Raw genomic sequence first — 15,993 nt, 5'->3', positions numbered from 1 at the left:
CATAATTATGAGCAATACTGAAATTCTCAGGAAGAAATCCAAACTTAAGACATTTAAAATGCATCATAGGTAAGTTCTGTCATAAATAGGAAGAAAACAATGTGATCTTGCTAATATTAATTAATAGCTATGAGCCAGGGGACATGGAGAGAGAAGAAAACAAGAATCTTAAGTATTGAGAGATGTTGAAAAGCAGAGCTTTAGGAAGCTGTTCATGAGAAGTTAATGCTGCCAGGAAGACAATTTATAGAGATGTTCTAGATGGTTCTAGTTCATTCAAGAGGAAATGAAGATGTGCTCAAGAGAAGGGCTGGTGAGTATAGGGTATGTCCAAGGCAAGAACTGGCTTCAGGTACCAGGAAGGCAGAGATGTGCTCAGAGTGAAGGCAACATGTAAGTGAAGACAAAGGTTTAAAGGGTGTAGACAGTTACTTTCCATGCTTTCTTGGGTGCTGCTAAGATGACTGCCAAGATCATGCTCTAATGTTGTCAGCATAGTGTCAGCTTCTCCTTTGGGCTGCTGTTTTCCAGTCTGTCGTTAGAGCGATTGGATCTGGAAGCCTATTAACTGCTCCATCAAATGACCAAGTCTTATTGATTCAGAAACTATCTCCCACAAAAGGTAAAGAGACTATCAGGAGGTAAATTAATCCACAAAGTATCTATTTATAGTATTGATACTTCTTTGATGACATTATATGGACTATTTAGTAGAGACTCTTTAAATGAGAGCAGAGTAAAAGTTGGAACTTTAGGAGAGGTGTATTTCTCAGAAAGTAGTTTGATAGAATTTGCCTTTTTTTCTTTTTTTAACATCTTTATTGGAGTATAATTGCTTTACAATGGTGTATTAGTTTCTGCTGTATAACAAAGTGAATCAGCTATACATATACATATATCGCCATATCTCCTCCCTCTTGCGTCTCCCTCCCACCCTCCCTATCCCACCCCTAGAATTTGCTTTAAAATAATTGCAATGTAGCAGTGCACTCTGGGACACATTGAATCACAAATTATGAGATTCACAAGCAATATTCTAGATGGAAATTTAAATAATGTGGAGGGTGTGTGTGAAGGAGAAGAAAGACAAATTAATTCCATTTGCTGATGTGACTGTAGTACAACTATTTTTAGGTATAATCCAAACAGTGCATATCTTCTCCATTTTGATTAGTAGCAAATTGGCAGGGAGTCAAAAGAATTAGTATTTCTCGGCACATAATGCCAGAAATGTACACATAAAACTAAATTATCTGTGCCAATGTGTTTAATTTGAATTACGGCTAAGGTTTTAAATTGTTTTCCTTCCAAAGAACTGATGGGTCCTGCTTTGTTAAAAAAATTTTTTAAGCCTTTCACAAATGGCAGTAAAACTTAATAATTTTCCTTTTGACCCTTGCTTAGAAGCTCTTGCTAAAAACTTGAATGCTAATATCATCCTGAGACTTCGAGTGCAGAATTTCCGTCTGGCAATTTTACATATTGCCAGAGGAAGTCAGCACGCTCAACAAAATGCGAAATTAGGAAAATGTGCTTAACAAGGAAAGGTTTCACAATAGCCACTTAGAGGTTATTAATAATTCCAGTTCCAAAGAAAGCCTGGATAGAAAAAATGAGCTCTATTTACAAAGTTTTACATTGCCAAGTTCACCAAGGGATGAAGCTATCTTCTATACCAATTATAGATTCCTACACTGGAGGGAGAATTATGGATGCTGGAATATCTTGTTACACATAGAGAACTTTACAGCGTGCAACCGAAACATAATTTCAAATGTAGCAAATAAGTGACTCTTGGTCATATGTTCACTGTTTTAATTTTAAGGTTTATGCCTTTGGTACTGTTACACACAAACCGGCGGGGTAAGGTTGATTTTCTGCATACTCACTGCCCTCCTCCTGTCACTTCTACTGTGCATTATCTCACCAGATTAAACAGGATTGGCAGTTTTCTCCTCCCACTGATGTAGCTATTGGGATTGGCAGCTCAGATTCCTACATTTCTATTATAGATCAATATCTTCTTCAAAACAACGAAAAGCAGTTTTCCTGGGTAGTAGGAATCACTGACAAGGTCTGTTTCTGAATCCCCATAACCCTCAGTTAGAGAACTCAAGAGATCACAGAAAACTCTTTTTTTCTATTTCCTACAAATACATATAAACTGGCCCCAAGATTATAGTGGTTTCCTCTAATTCACTAAAGAGTTCAGACCTAAGCAGTTAAATTATATATATTTGTTATTAAAGTTTATAGGACTTTCATGATTTTGAGACCTAAGGTTTGATGGGTCTATATGTAAGTTTGGGTCTGGGAAAATTTCTTTTTATTTAAATGTAAAGACTTATCTAGACAAAATAGGAAAGTGAAGCATTACCTGGTACTTGAGTGCTCTTCAGATGAAACTGTAGACATTAAGTGTATTAATTTTCTAGTATGATTTAAAAACGAAGAGGAACAAAACCCCTAACAAAATGCAACTTACATATTCGGGTGGGGGAAGGGAGGATAGAAATGGACTCTATTTGTTCCTAGGGGAAAGGATAGTGAGATTTCATCCTGGAATTTTTACATTCTCCAAAATGAGTTTCTTTAGGTATGTATCTGTATTTTTAAATAACTTTTGCTATCTCCTGCCTCTCCGCTTTTTTCTTTGCTGGACAAAGGGGTTAAACTTCACAGCAGCTTTTGTTGAAACTGCTACTGTTCATGCAACCTTCTGCTGGTCTCTAAAACATCGGCAACATTAATCTTTCTCAGAAGACTCTCGTCTTTCCTGGTTTTTAGAATATCGCATTGCAAAAAAAAAAAAAAAAGGATAATCGGTCTTGACTTTCCTTGGTAGCGAAGAGTTTGTTCATGTTCAATCTCGGTATAAGCCAAAACTTTATACTCTTCACTTTGGTTTCTTTACTGTACCATCATGAAATGAAAAGCTTGTTTAAAAATACAAAGAAAGAGAAATACTTAAACTTATTTTGGAGAATGTAGAATTAATCCCAAGATAGAATTTCACTATATTTTCCTTAGGAACTAACTTTAGGAAAACTATCCTATCCATTGGGGGGTGTCATAATCTTGTTAGGAAATTTGAAAACTTCACATTTACTTTTACCTGTTACCTGTCCACCCAGAACTTCTGCTGAAATGGTCTACTTAATTACACAAGAGAAAAAAAAAATTACTTAAGTGCTCTTTTATAAATTTTTGCTTAACCATGAAAGCATTTTGCTTTCTAAACAGCCCCTGGAGAAATCTGCACACACTGTGATTTTGATTTTCTGTTGGAAAACAAAAACCAGCCGTGGATGCCACTTACCGAATTCCAAGTAGGCAATGCCGGTTCCACGACTTAGTCTTCTTTCCTGCATTTCTGTGCAAAGTTGCAGCTGAGTTACCTGACTCAATCATTTTTTCTTAGAAGATGCACAATCCCAAATATTACTTCTTAAGGCAAGTACGGCAGATGGGATCTTGAAAACACCTACAAAGAGTCTAGGATACTCTGAATCTGGCTGTGAAAATTTAGGGCAAGCATGCAGCTCTCAGTAGGTGCACGCCTTATTTGGTCTAGAGGCATTCTGCTATACTATTGAGTCATGAAAAGCTATTAAAAGAGCTCTATGGGAAATCCAGCCTATATTTTGAACAAAACAAACTGTCTTTTCCATTATCACTGAGCCCTTACAGACACACAGTACATCATCTTTTTTGTGCTTTATTGGTATTTATTGCACATGGATCAATTCCTCACATAGTAGTTAGTTGTACCAGAGTATAAATACTTGGTAAAACACAGAGAGGAAATAGTATTTACACACAAGTGCTAAATTTTACCAGCAGATTCACGTGGGCCCTTGGACATAAAAAAATAATAATAAAAATCCTTAAGATAATTATATTTATAATATGGATACAGTTACAGTACCATGATAAAAGAGTATAAAAAGGTATTTTTCCAATAAATCATTAGCTCAGTAACATAATAGACAACAGAAGCAGAGTTTGAGTTTTATTTTAGTTTTTAAGATCTGCCCCTACCTCACCCCACCCCCGTTAAAAAATATTTAATTTCTTTTTGTGCAAGTAACATCTTCAGCGGACTTTACAGTTCCTAATACTGTGCAAAAATGCCACTTTGAATCACGCCTTTTTATTTTGTTCTGTTTTTCGTTTTTACCCACATGTGCAGTAATCTGAACTGTTTTCTCTTCTTCTTTTCTTTTTCTGTCCTGTCTTCAATGGACAGAGTCACACGTCACAGAGGCTCAGCGCCCGGTCCTTCCAACTAATATTGATACATAAATAAGCTGTTTAATATAAACAAGTCTTTCTATCTTGCTGTGCAATGTGCACAGTGTGAGGTAGGAACCCCTCGGCCTGACCACCGAGGCTCTCGGGGACAGCCGGCTTGCCCTACAAAAGGAAAGCAAGGTGAGGCTTGTTCCAAGAATAGCTTAAAATTTCCTGAAACGCGATTTTTGCATCCATCCTTTCCCTCTGCTTTAAGAACAGGAGAAATCATTACTCAGCAATTCAAATGAAATTTCAACGGAAGGCAAAGGAAACACGTCCTCATCAACTGTCATCCTCTCCTCTTTCTCCGGTTGACCGCTCCTGTTCCCGAGAACGGGCTAGAAGCCAAGTCAGAGACTTATCTCCTAACGCTTCTCCCTTCCCTTCCCGGTCATCGCAGAGAGTGTTAAAAAACCACCTGGGAGAAAAAGAAAAATCTAAAGACGTATCACACGCACCCACAAAAGAAGGCCGGACCACAAAGAGAAAAAAGAACCCAACAAAAATCAGCAAGCCGCTCTCCCACCCCTCCCCAAACCTTCCTTTCTGTGCAACACTGTCTGTGGCTTTTCTGTTTGCCTTGGATGATGCAGACGAGGTTTGCGGGCTTCGAGTTCACCTGCTTTCGGTCTTGAGTAAACACAGATCTCCTCTTCCCCCAGGAAGCCGTTCAGGGACGCCCGGGTTCTCTTCCTCCCGGGGCGCAGAGCCCGCGCCCGGGCTGAGAAGGCGGGGAGGCGGGGAGGGCGCCCGGCCCTACACCTTGGATTCCGAGGCACAGCCCGGGCGGCTCGGCTCGTCCGGGCTCGAGTCGCTGTCGGCCGCCGCCCCACCGTTGTAGTCGGCCCAGGGCTCCAGCAGGCGCGCGGGCGGCGAGGCCCCAACGTCGTCGTCGTCGTCGTCGTCGTCTGAGGCGGCCCCGGGCGACGGCGGCGGCCCGGCCACCGCCAGGCAGCCCGAGGCGCGCGGCGGGTCCCCGGCGGCCGCGTGGCTCCCGCGGGCGGCCCGGCGCGCGCAGCAGAGCAGGCGCTGGAAGGCCTTGCGGAAGTCGGGGCTGCGGCAGTAGATGACGGGGTTGAAGGCCGAGTTGGCGTAGCCCAGCCAGTTGAAGAAGACGAAGAGGCTGTCGGGCACCAGGTCGCGGTGGAAGGCCTTCACCACGTTGGCCAGGAAGAAGGGCAGCCAGCAGAGCGTGAACACACCCATGATGATGCCCAGCGTCTTGAGCGCCTTCTGCTCGCGAAGGGCCACGAGGCGCGAGGGGCGCCGCTTGCTGGCGCGCCCGTTGGCCACCGGGGAGGCGGCGGCGGCCCGGAGCGGGGGCGCGGGCGAGGACGCGGGCGAGGGCGAGGGCGGCCGCGTGGGGCCGCTGAGGAAGCGGCGCTCGCAGCTGTCGATCTTCTTCACCTGCTTCTGGGCCTCGCGGAACACCCGCAAGTACACGAAGGCCATGATGCACAGGGGCACGTAGAAGGAGACGACGGACGAGGCTATGGCGTAGGCCCGGTTGGTGACGAAATCGCAGCACTTGGGGTCGTTGTAGCAGCGGCGCGCCTCGTCGCCCTCAGCCCGCCACCAGTGCATGAGGATGGGCAGGAAGGACACCAGGGCCGAGATGGCCCACACGGTGCACACGAGGGCCCGTGCCCGCGCGCGGGTCAGCAGGCTCTGGTAGCGGAAGGGCGATGTGATGGCGAGATAGCGGTCCAGGGCGATGACACACAGGGTCTCGATGCTGGCCGTCACGCACAGCACGTCCACCGAGGTCCAGAGCTCGCAGAAGAAGGAGCCGTACTCCCAGCGGCCCCACACCACGATGGTGGCCCCGAACGGCACCACCAGCAGCCCCATGACCAGGTCAGCGCTGGCCAGGGACATGATGAAGAGGTTGGTGAGCGTCTGCAGCCGCGGCGTCTTGGCGATGGACGCGATCACGAGCACGTTGCCCGCCACGATGAGCAGCACGATGAGCGCCATCAGCAGGCCCATGCCGGCCGTCCACTGCTGCGACAGCGGCGCGGATCCCTCGCTGGCGGGGGTCAGCAGCGAGGCGGGCGGCGACGCGGGCACTAGCAGCCGCGCCGCCGTGGCCGCGCCGTCGGGGAGCGGCGCGGCGGTTGACAGGTTGCAGGGCTCGGAGGCGCCCAGGGCGAGCGCCCCCGCCCCCATGCCGAGCTGCGGAGGCCGGGGGAGGGGGTGTGGCGGAGTTGGGCCGCGGTTGGGGAACCCCCCAGAGGCCCGGGCGGCGGGGCGCACGGAGGGAGGTCGCGGCCAGGTCAGGACAGCCGAGGCGCTGGGCCGGAGGCATGGGCGCCGGGCGCCTTCCCAGCCGGAGCCGTGCGCTGTCGCCGCCGCCGCCGCCGCCGCTGCTGCTGGAGCCGCTGTCGCTGCTGGAACAGCTGCCGGGACCTCAGCATGTTTCTGAGCGCGCGGAGCCCGCAGCCCCGGCACCCAGCACCCAACCCACCCCAGTCCCACTCCCCCGAGCCAACCCCCGGGGCCTCGCGTCAGGCTCCTGCAGCCAATCCGGGCGAAGGCACGCCCCTGTCTGGTTCCCCCCAGCAACTCCCCGCAGCCCCCCCCTCCTACCGGCGGTTCCGCGGCTCTGAGGAGTGAGGCAGAGGGCCAAGCGAGCGTCTCCTCGGCGCCCGCGGGTTCCTGCGCGCGCGCGCCTTCCTGAGTCCTCTGGTTCCAGCGCCCAGTTCCCCTTGGCTCCCTACGGCGCCCGGCTCCCACCCTGCCCCCTCCCGCGGACCCCAGTCTCTCCTCTCCTGCGTCCCGTTTGCCTCCGGCGTTTGGCTCCTTCCTGCGCTCGGGCTCAACTCGCTACCCGTCTACCTCCGGTGCCCAGGATTCCTGCGGAGCAGAGCGCGCGCTTCCTTTAGCGGGGAGGGGACCTCGGTGTTCTCGAAGCACCAGAGCGCCTTGGACGGTCTGTTCACTGGGGTTGGAGGAGTCTGGCTGCAAGATTGTTTCTCGTGTTGGGCAGCCTAGGAGAGTGCGTGTAAAAGCCTTCCTCCGTCAAGAGGGGACCCAGCCAGCCTGCGTCCTGCCAGCTCAGGGGATCGGAGGCGGGTGTTAGCGGTTAGAGGAAACTTTCCAGCAAGCGCCTTGCTCGAGCAAACCGCGCATCTGTCAGCAACGCTCTCTGGGAGCTATTCTTGCACGAAGCTTCTGTTGTTCCAGGACAGCAGATGCAGAAAGGAAGGGAAGGTTTGTGCATCTGACAGCTAATGCTGAGGACCAGTTGGAAAAACACACACTCCCCAGTCCCAGCTGATGGATGTGTGAGTATGATGCAACAGTGTGTGTCGATACTATGAAGAGAGAGGCTTAAGGAAACACAAATGTTAACGTGGAGTAAGTGACACCGCCACGAAGACAGAGCACGTTTAATTACATTTCAGACTTTTCACATTCAGTTATAACACCAGGATTTTGTGTTTTATTACTCACGTGATTTTACAGTTTGAGCTGGGTCAGTGCAAACAGAAAGGTACATTAGTTTTGGATGACATAGAGAATTGAGATTTCAGATTTCTTGGTCTGCCCAAGTTGTTTTCTCCTTTGCCCAAGTTCCCAGATTCTCAAAACTCTAGGATTAGTTTTAGAGGGATGAGAGAAGAAAATATGTAAATACTCCAGAAGATTAAAATCCGATAGCATTTAAAGTTATATCAGAGACCCCTGAGTTGGCAGCTGAATGGGTTTAAAATTAGTGAGTCAGCCCTGCAGGTGTGCTTATATGTGGGGACCCACCTACAGGATGGGCAGCAGAAGGTGTTCAGGCCCCCTGTCTGATTCCACCACAGTAAGGTCCTCAGCTCAGCCTTGAAAATAAAAAGACTTTAATCGAATCTTTGAGAACAAGGACGGGTAAACAGCTTCTAATTACCCATGTAAGGGTGCATGAAAGTGTTATATAATGCTCACACATCTTTCTAGCATTGGAATAAAAAGCATAGCATCTGCGGGGGCTTGCCTGGTGGCGCAGTGGTTGAGAGTCCGCCTGCCGATGCAGGGGACACGGGTTCGTGCCTCGGTCCGGGAAGATCCCACGTGCCGCGGAGCGGCTGGGCCCGTGAGCCATGGCCGCTGAGCCTGCGCGTCCGGAGCCTGTGCTCCGCAACCGGAGAGGCCACAACAGTGAGAAGCCCGTATACCGCAAAAAAAAAAAAAAAAAAAAAAAAATAGCATAGCATCTGAAAGGAACAAACTCATATTCTTACCCTGTAGAGAAAGACTGACTTCCACAGCTACCCAAGTCAAGAGCTAAAAGCAATGTTTATTCAGTTTATAAAGCCCAGCAGTTTAAACCACTTTCTCTATATCCAAACATATAAATTTGCTTTAGGCCCGAACTTGATAATCAGTGCTACAAGGTGGGTGGGTGTGGATGTGGGTGATTTATTTGTTTATTCACCCCTGCCCTAGGACTTGTCAGCCTAGTTCTGCCCTAGTTCTGCCAACTTGGGAAGCTTGAGAAGGGGGAGCAAGGAAAGGAGAGGGCTAGGAAGAGGGGGGTTGGAGGCCTGCGCCCTGAGTTCAGTGTAGGCTCCCAGAGAGCCCTAGGTACCCAAGTCACTGCAAACCTGTCTCCGCTTCCGACTTTTTTCTGTTCCCACCCTCAAGGGACAGTCTCAAAATAGCCAAGGGGTTGGAAAGAGCTGGATTTGACGCTGCAGGATTCTGAGTGCTGGGCTGTGCAGTGAGGTGTAGGGAATGTGGGAAGGAGGCTTTCTGTTGGGCGCCATCTTTCTGTCAAGCGGTGTTACTGGGAATATTGTGTGCCAAGCTTAAGGGCCCCTGAAGGGCAAAGGGATTGCATTTCTGTGAGCGATAAGGCCTGAACTTGGTTGTACAGATTCAGTGCAGAAGCCTGGATGCCAATAGCATTACCATATGTGCAAATATGTATGTATTTGTATACATTTTGTATACATCCATGTATTGGTATACGTATGTATATGTACAAACACACCAAAAATACCAGGGCGCGAGATTTGAATTGTTGAAAAACTCTCCTGAGACTTTTTTCCCCTGCTCATTCAAAGATAAATCAAGTTTCCCTGAATTTCTGGGTAATAAATACATTAAATCACAAATATCCAAAACCAGAAGGTTATTCTGATAGGAGTTCCAACGTAGGGCTGCAGGCATAAAGGGATTCCTGGAATTCTTGGGGCCGTCCTTCAGTTGTACTGATGGAAAAGTTTGGAGTATTCAACTAGAGTTCACTTTCTTTTAAAATAAAATGTTCTCGGATTTCCTTTAATCCTTACACTTCATGACACTTTTTTAAAAAAACATTTTTGAGCTAACATTTTTTTGTTCTAAGGATACAAGATTAAGAAGAAAACATATCCACTTACACAGGTATGAGATGTTGCAAGTTCAAAATTAGTAACTCCTCCATTTCCCCGTTCCCCACCCCCAACTGTTAAAATGAATCAGTTCTTGGGAACCCACTGACTTGACAGTCCTTTAGAAAGGAACAGAAAGCTCCAACAATACACGCTAATCAGCACATTGAAAACGAGTGGGCTTCCTCCTCAGTATTTCCTGCTCCCACCTCTACCTTTCCCGTCCCACTACCTTTATCCCACACCTGAACACGCTATGGGTTCTTTTTGAGCTCCTGGCCTCTAGTCCTTCCTGATCCATTTAATCTGGCATACCATAGCCAAATTAATATTTCTAAAATGCTGCATTGACCGAAATGCTTTTCTGTTCAGAAACCTCAACTCCTCAACATGGCCTTCAAAGCCCTCCACAGTCCAGTTCCAAATAGCCTTTCCAGCACTATCCCGTACTAGAACGAACTCTCCATGTCACCCTGACTTGCAGTTGTGTAAGTTAGTTTTTGGATCTATACCCTTTTTCCTTTTTTTTTTTTTTGCTGTACGTGGGCCTCTCACTGTTGTGGCCTCTCCCGTTGCGGAGCACAGGCTCTGGACACGCAGGCTCAGTGGCCATGGCTCAGGGGCCCAGCCGCTCCGCGGCATGTGGGATCTTCCCGGACTGGGGCACGAACCCATGTCCCCTGCATTGGCAGGTGGACTCCCAACCACTGCGCCACCAGGGAAGCCCCCTTTTTCCTTTTTTTGCATCTGTACTCTTTCTCATTGTGATCCTTCCACCAAGAGTTCCCTCCTGCATCTCTGTCTCATTGAGTTCAAATTCAAGATCTGGTTGATATACTTTTTACTTTACGGTCATCCCTACCCACCGTTTCTGGAAATGATCTCTCCTTCCCCTACCTAGAGTAGTTACTTTGCTCATTGCATTTCATGTGTCAAGGAACAATATGTTGCCTTTCGACGTCTCTTATATTGTGATATGATTTTTATAATTTATAATTTTTCTCTTTTCTTCTCATATGGATTATAAGGCCATCGAGAGCCAGGACCATCCTATACATTTTTATATTTCCCATGTTTACTAAAATTACCTAACATTAATTAACATTAAGCTTTGATTCATAAATATTTAATATATTAAAATATTCTCATATTTACTAGTATGAGAAATAATCGAGTGTTTTTGGAGTTATGATCTTTCCTCATGCTTCAAGTTTAGAGTAATAATTCATGTCCCTATAGCCTAGTCAATACTTTCATATAAGCATTTCAAAATATAAGCTTTACAAATACAAGGTAGGCTCATGAGATAAATAAATTTATATCATACCTACTCAGTAATAAATAACGTGGGGCAGACTTAGGTAAGAGTTTTTCCAAAGGTACAATGAAAGTCCACATAATAAAAAATACTACCTAATCTTCATAAATATTCAGGGTGAATTACCTTTTTCCTTCCTTTATGATACTATATATCCAGGCATTTCTGCCCTGGGAGAATGGCTGATGACTTGAACCTGGCTTCAAATTCTAGATCAAATTAAAAGTCTGTACGGCAGTGACTAATGGGCATCCAACCCACCCATAGTTGTAAGCCATGAACTTGATGAAGACCTTTCCATTCTTCAGTTGACTTCGTTGGGAAATGAGATTAAAATAATAGTGAGTAGCCTAACTGGACAGCTGCTGGAAGTTTGGCCAGAGGAAGTCCGGGGGAAATTTCTAAGTAAAGCGTCAAGAAAAGTATCAAATCAGTAAGTTAGCATAATTTGCCTTGAGGCTGATAAGAGGTGGCAGAATTCATTGATCAGAGCTCTAGTGGCTGTTTCTGAGGAAAGATATACAACTTTTCACATAAAGTAGTGTAACTGCTAAAACAGTCACTCAGCGCTAAACTAAGCAAAGAACAGTTTGCACCTGTGGCTGGCTTAAGGTCATATACTGGTTTTGAAGACACAGTTTACACAGGGACAAGCAATTGCATCCACTGTGATAAGAAGAAGCGCAGAAGACAGTGGCGTAATCATGCAAAGCATGGACTATTTGGGCAATTCAGAAGCTCTCCTCTCTCCCACTTCCTCCCGCTTTGCCTTCTCCTCCTCTCCCTGGTATGTCTAAAGAGTACTTTGAACAATGCAAGAGCCAGTAATAATATTTTTCAAAATTTGGATATATTGAAAGGTGTTCAGACCTGGTAGGCAGAAGATCCAGGTTTGTGTCCTGGTGTCACTTTTGAGTTTGACCTTCAGCAGTGGCTTCATCCTTAAAATGGACTCACCGTTCGCTCCCTCGCAGGGTTTAAACTCATATGATTAAATGAGATGATGTATGTGACAGCTTCTTGAAATCTCATATAGCACCGTATGCTTGAAACGCATCGAATGCGGTCTCATCCAATCATTATGACATTTCAAACCATGAAATGTGTCAGGGTTTGCTTGTACGAGAGGAGTCAGTTCACTTACATAAGCTTCACTTTATCAGGTGACTCTTTCTCACGCTGGATATTAGTACGACTCAGAGGCTGGATAACAGTGAACAATTTTTCAATACCTTTACCTTTGGCCAATCACATTTTAAAAAAGATTTTCCCCCATCTTTGTGCCCTTCCTTAGTAGGTACCCTACTCTTTTTTTTTTAAGTGTTCATTTATTTGACTCTCTGACATAAGTTCCTTTAAAGTATTTCAGTGGTGAAATATTAGCAGCAGAGAAAGGATTTTTTTTCTCAACTATTTAGTGCCAGAACTAGTAACAAAAAAAATGGAAGGTAGTGCAACATAAAACTTAGCCAACTTTCATAAGTTCTGTTCCTATTCAGGTGTATGATGAATCAAAATTGAGTGCTCATCAGCTGAGATCTTACCTTAAAGTGCCGGCGGCAATGGGAGTATTATCAGCACACATGAAAAGTACTTGGCTAAGAGCTGTCCTTCAATCTGCCCAAGTCTAGAGCTTGTAATGACAACAAGCTGCACTAATTATTGAAAACTCTAGGTTTTATTTTAACAGAGTCTTATTGTGCTCCTGATAAAACGATTATGTTGTAAAACGCTGAGAAGTTTGCAGCAACAAGAATCCCCCAAGCCCTTATTTTTAAGTTTCTAACGGGTAGAAATGATACCTTTTAAACGTTTTAGCTCCCATCTATTTTGGTCATGTAGTTGGTACTTTGCACATTCCTGTGGAATACAGGAACCACTTAAAAGCTTATGTGCACTCTCTAAAATAAAAGAAGACACTGTGTTTTCCATTCACCTACGGAAGATGGGTCTGGCCCATCCAACTGAATGGAATTGCCAAAGGGAACCGGTGGAAGAAGCAAGTTGTCTTGCCTCTGGGTGGCAGACCAAATCACTTACATTGCTTCTTTTCACTCGCTACTCTGAGTAGACCAAACAGGTATCTTCTTTCATATGTTTCTCCACTTCTTTGTTTTGGATATATATTTTCGTAGGTAACTTACGTACTGTATAAATGCTCACCCAGACCCACTCAATAAATACAGGCATGGCGAGTCCTTTGCCTTGGAAGGGCAGAGTCCCACACTAGTGGGACACTATTGCTGCTACTTTGGTTTTGATAACCACTGTGGTTAGGCTTCTTGCGTTGAAAATAAATATCAAACCTTTGACATGACATATATTTTCCACAATGTCTCAGCTTTGCAGCTCCTTGAATAAAACCTGTTAGAAATCTTTATCCTACGATAGCTTTCTGTTTCCAGAGCATTATCACTTAATTAAATGTTAAGGGGGCAGTGACCTTCTTTGCAGACCTCTTCTAAATATAAGTGACTTTTCACACTGGTGGAGAAATGGTTGGGTTTTTTCCTTCCTGTTTTCATATGGAGACACTGAAGCATAAGGAGAGAGACGTGCTTAAGGTTTCAAGGAAAGGGAAAGGGAGTTCTTCACTTTCCTGCCTATTGAGCTAATCTTTAATTACCAGAGCCTGCATCCTTAACAGATTTGGACCCACCTCTTAACCGCTTGTCAGCATAATTCAATTGCATGATATATTTTGGGGCCTGGAGCGAGTCATGGAGTCATTTTTTTAAATAAATAGCTCTGAATGAGTGAAGAGATTCTATCATGCAATGTTTATTTGTATTTTTCAATTGGTTTAAATATAATAGATCTAGAAGAATAATCATATTTATCCACACAAATAAAAGTCTCTTTGTTAGTACATTTCAATGTGAATTTCCAGAAGTGTCACATGAATACTAACTCTGAAGACAAAAACAAAAAACCCAAAAAGCAAAGCAATTAAGTAATTTGGTTTTTTGTTTTGCTTTTAAATCTGTAACTAGAAAAAAATTTCACAAAAGACTCTTACTGAGAATCAAAGGCCCCAAAGCTGTGACAACCTTGGGGTTTTATTTAAAAGTCAAAATGAAGCTGTTTGGGAGTTTGGAACAGAAAATTAAAAAGCAAGCTCTACTTGCTTGGTCATTTCCTCACCCTAATAACTTTTCTAAACCAGGTAGCTCTGTCATGGGCATGTTGAACTTTGAGGCTCTCTGAAAAGCCTGGAAAATGCACTGAAATGGTATTGACACGGTCCTGAAAATACTGTTTTTTCTTATTCTGAAAATATCTAAAGTGATGATTTTACTCCAGCTTGTCACCATTTCCATCCCACTCCTTACCTTTCCTTGCTTCTGCTGCCAGTTACTCTGCATTTTGACATCTCCCCCATTATTAATTAATAGAGATTATTTGCATTTTCATAGCTGTCTCTTGAGGATAATAATCTTGGCTTAAAAAATTCCCACGCGTACACATTCACGTGTATAGTTTTCATAAGTTCTTATCTGAGGGTTGACTTAGACTAAAAGTAATTTATTAAGCAAGTTAAAAACCCATACTTGGGCTTCCCTGGTGGCGCAGTGGTTGAGAGTCCGCCTGCCGATGCAGGGGACACGGGTTCGTGCCCTGGTCCGGGAAGATCCCACATGCCGCGGAGCGGCTGGGCCCGTGAGCCATGGCCGCTGAGCCTGCGCGTCCGGAGCCTGTGCTCCGCAACGGGAGAGGCCACAGCAGTGAGAGGCCCGCGTACCACAAAAAAACAAACAAAAAAAACCCCATACTTAACCTCTCAAAAAATAATCAGTGTTTTATAGCATAACCAGTCTTGATGGGAGATTTTGAGAATATCCCTGGCTTATGCATTTTTGTTTTGGTTGCTTTTTAGTACATAATTTCAAATTATGCCATTTTAGTAAGATGACACTAATTTTAGTAATTAGTTTTGACATTTACCTCTCTCTGTATACCATCATGATTAAGGATGCAGATTCTGGAGTCACACTGCCTGGGTTACAATCCAGGTTTTGCCAGTTAGTAGCTGGATGACTCAACAACAAGTTATTTGAACATCTCAGGGCTCGGCTGCATCACCTGTTAAGTGGGAATAATAATCACCGTACCTACCTCTGAGGCGTTTGGAGGATTCGATAAGACACACAAAGCATTTGGCATAGTGCCTGGCTCATCGTTAAGTACTTAATAAACATTATCTTCTCTTTTTTCCATTTTCCCCCCCAACTGCCACCACCACAAAAAGCTCATGGCAGAAAAATCCTCATTCTGCACAAAATCACGGGTGGCAGAGAAGGCAACCTCTAGTCAGTGGAAATTGAATAATTGCATTTTCTTTTCAAGTGAGAGGATGTAGTAAAGAATCTAATTTGGTAAGTACTCTTTTACTTTCAAAGGCCAGTTTATTCCTTTGTGGTCATTTAATCTGATTATCATTCTGTTTGGGGAATTAGAATTTCTCAAACTAATTTTACATCATGGAAAGGTCATTGTAGAGAGTTCCACCCTATGGTATAAACCACATTCAAAATATATGAAACAACAACAATTACCAAACAAAGCCCCACTGGGCTCTTAATAGAGAGGCTTATTTCCCAAGCTCTAATTGATCCAAGCTGCTTCTTTTTACGGTGTATATTCATAAGATCTCGAGGAGACCAGAAGGTTCTCTTGTGACTTGTTTTATGTCAACGGAGGACACTTCGGTTGTCCTGAGTACGAGGGGTCTGACCACCCCACCTCCTGCGAACAGAGAGTAAAGAAGCAGGCGACAGAAGAAGTTTTCCCAAGTCCATGCGGTGTAAACCCTAGGAGAGTCTTTCAGACTCTAACTTGGAACAATTTTATTTCCAAAACAGTTTCAATATCTTGTTCGGTCTCTGTTCTTTCATAACAGATTAGGAGAAACAAGTTGGAGGGAAGGCACGAGGATGGTGCAGGGAGGGGAGGGGCGCTTCTGAGAACTTCATATTAGAGAAGAAAACAGGGAAACCGGTGATGCCATTTACTGCA

General features: G+C 44.9%; 1 protein-coding gene across 1 annotated transcript; it reads right to left on the bottom strand.

Annotated features, from left to right (window-relative positions):
• Window positions 1-956: 956 nt before the first annotated feature.
• Window positions 957-6,590, bottom strand: ADRB1 (adrenoceptor beta 1). The gene has a single exon (XM_022568719.3). The coding sequence runs from the start codon at window positions 6,463-6,465 to the stop codon at window positions 5,053-5,055; it is 1,413 nt and encodes a 470-aa protein (XP_022424427.2). The 5' UTR covers window positions 6,466-6,590; the 3' UTR covers window positions 957-5,052.
• Window positions 6,591-15,993: the final 9,403 nt, after the last annotated feature.

Source organism: Delphinapterus leucas, chromosome 16, assembly GCF_059928025.1.
Source record: "Delphinapterus leucas isolate spDelLeu-1000000601 "Yukka" chromosome 16, BTC_Dleu_Yukka2, whole genome shotgun sequence".
Classification (NCBI taxonomy): domain Eukaryota; kingdom Metazoa; phylum Chordata; class Mammalia; order Artiodactyla; family Monodontidae; genus Delphinapterus; species Delphinapterus leucas.
The sequence above is the reverse complement of the archived record's forward strand: the minus strand, read 5'-3'. Positions and strand labels throughout refer to the sequence as shown.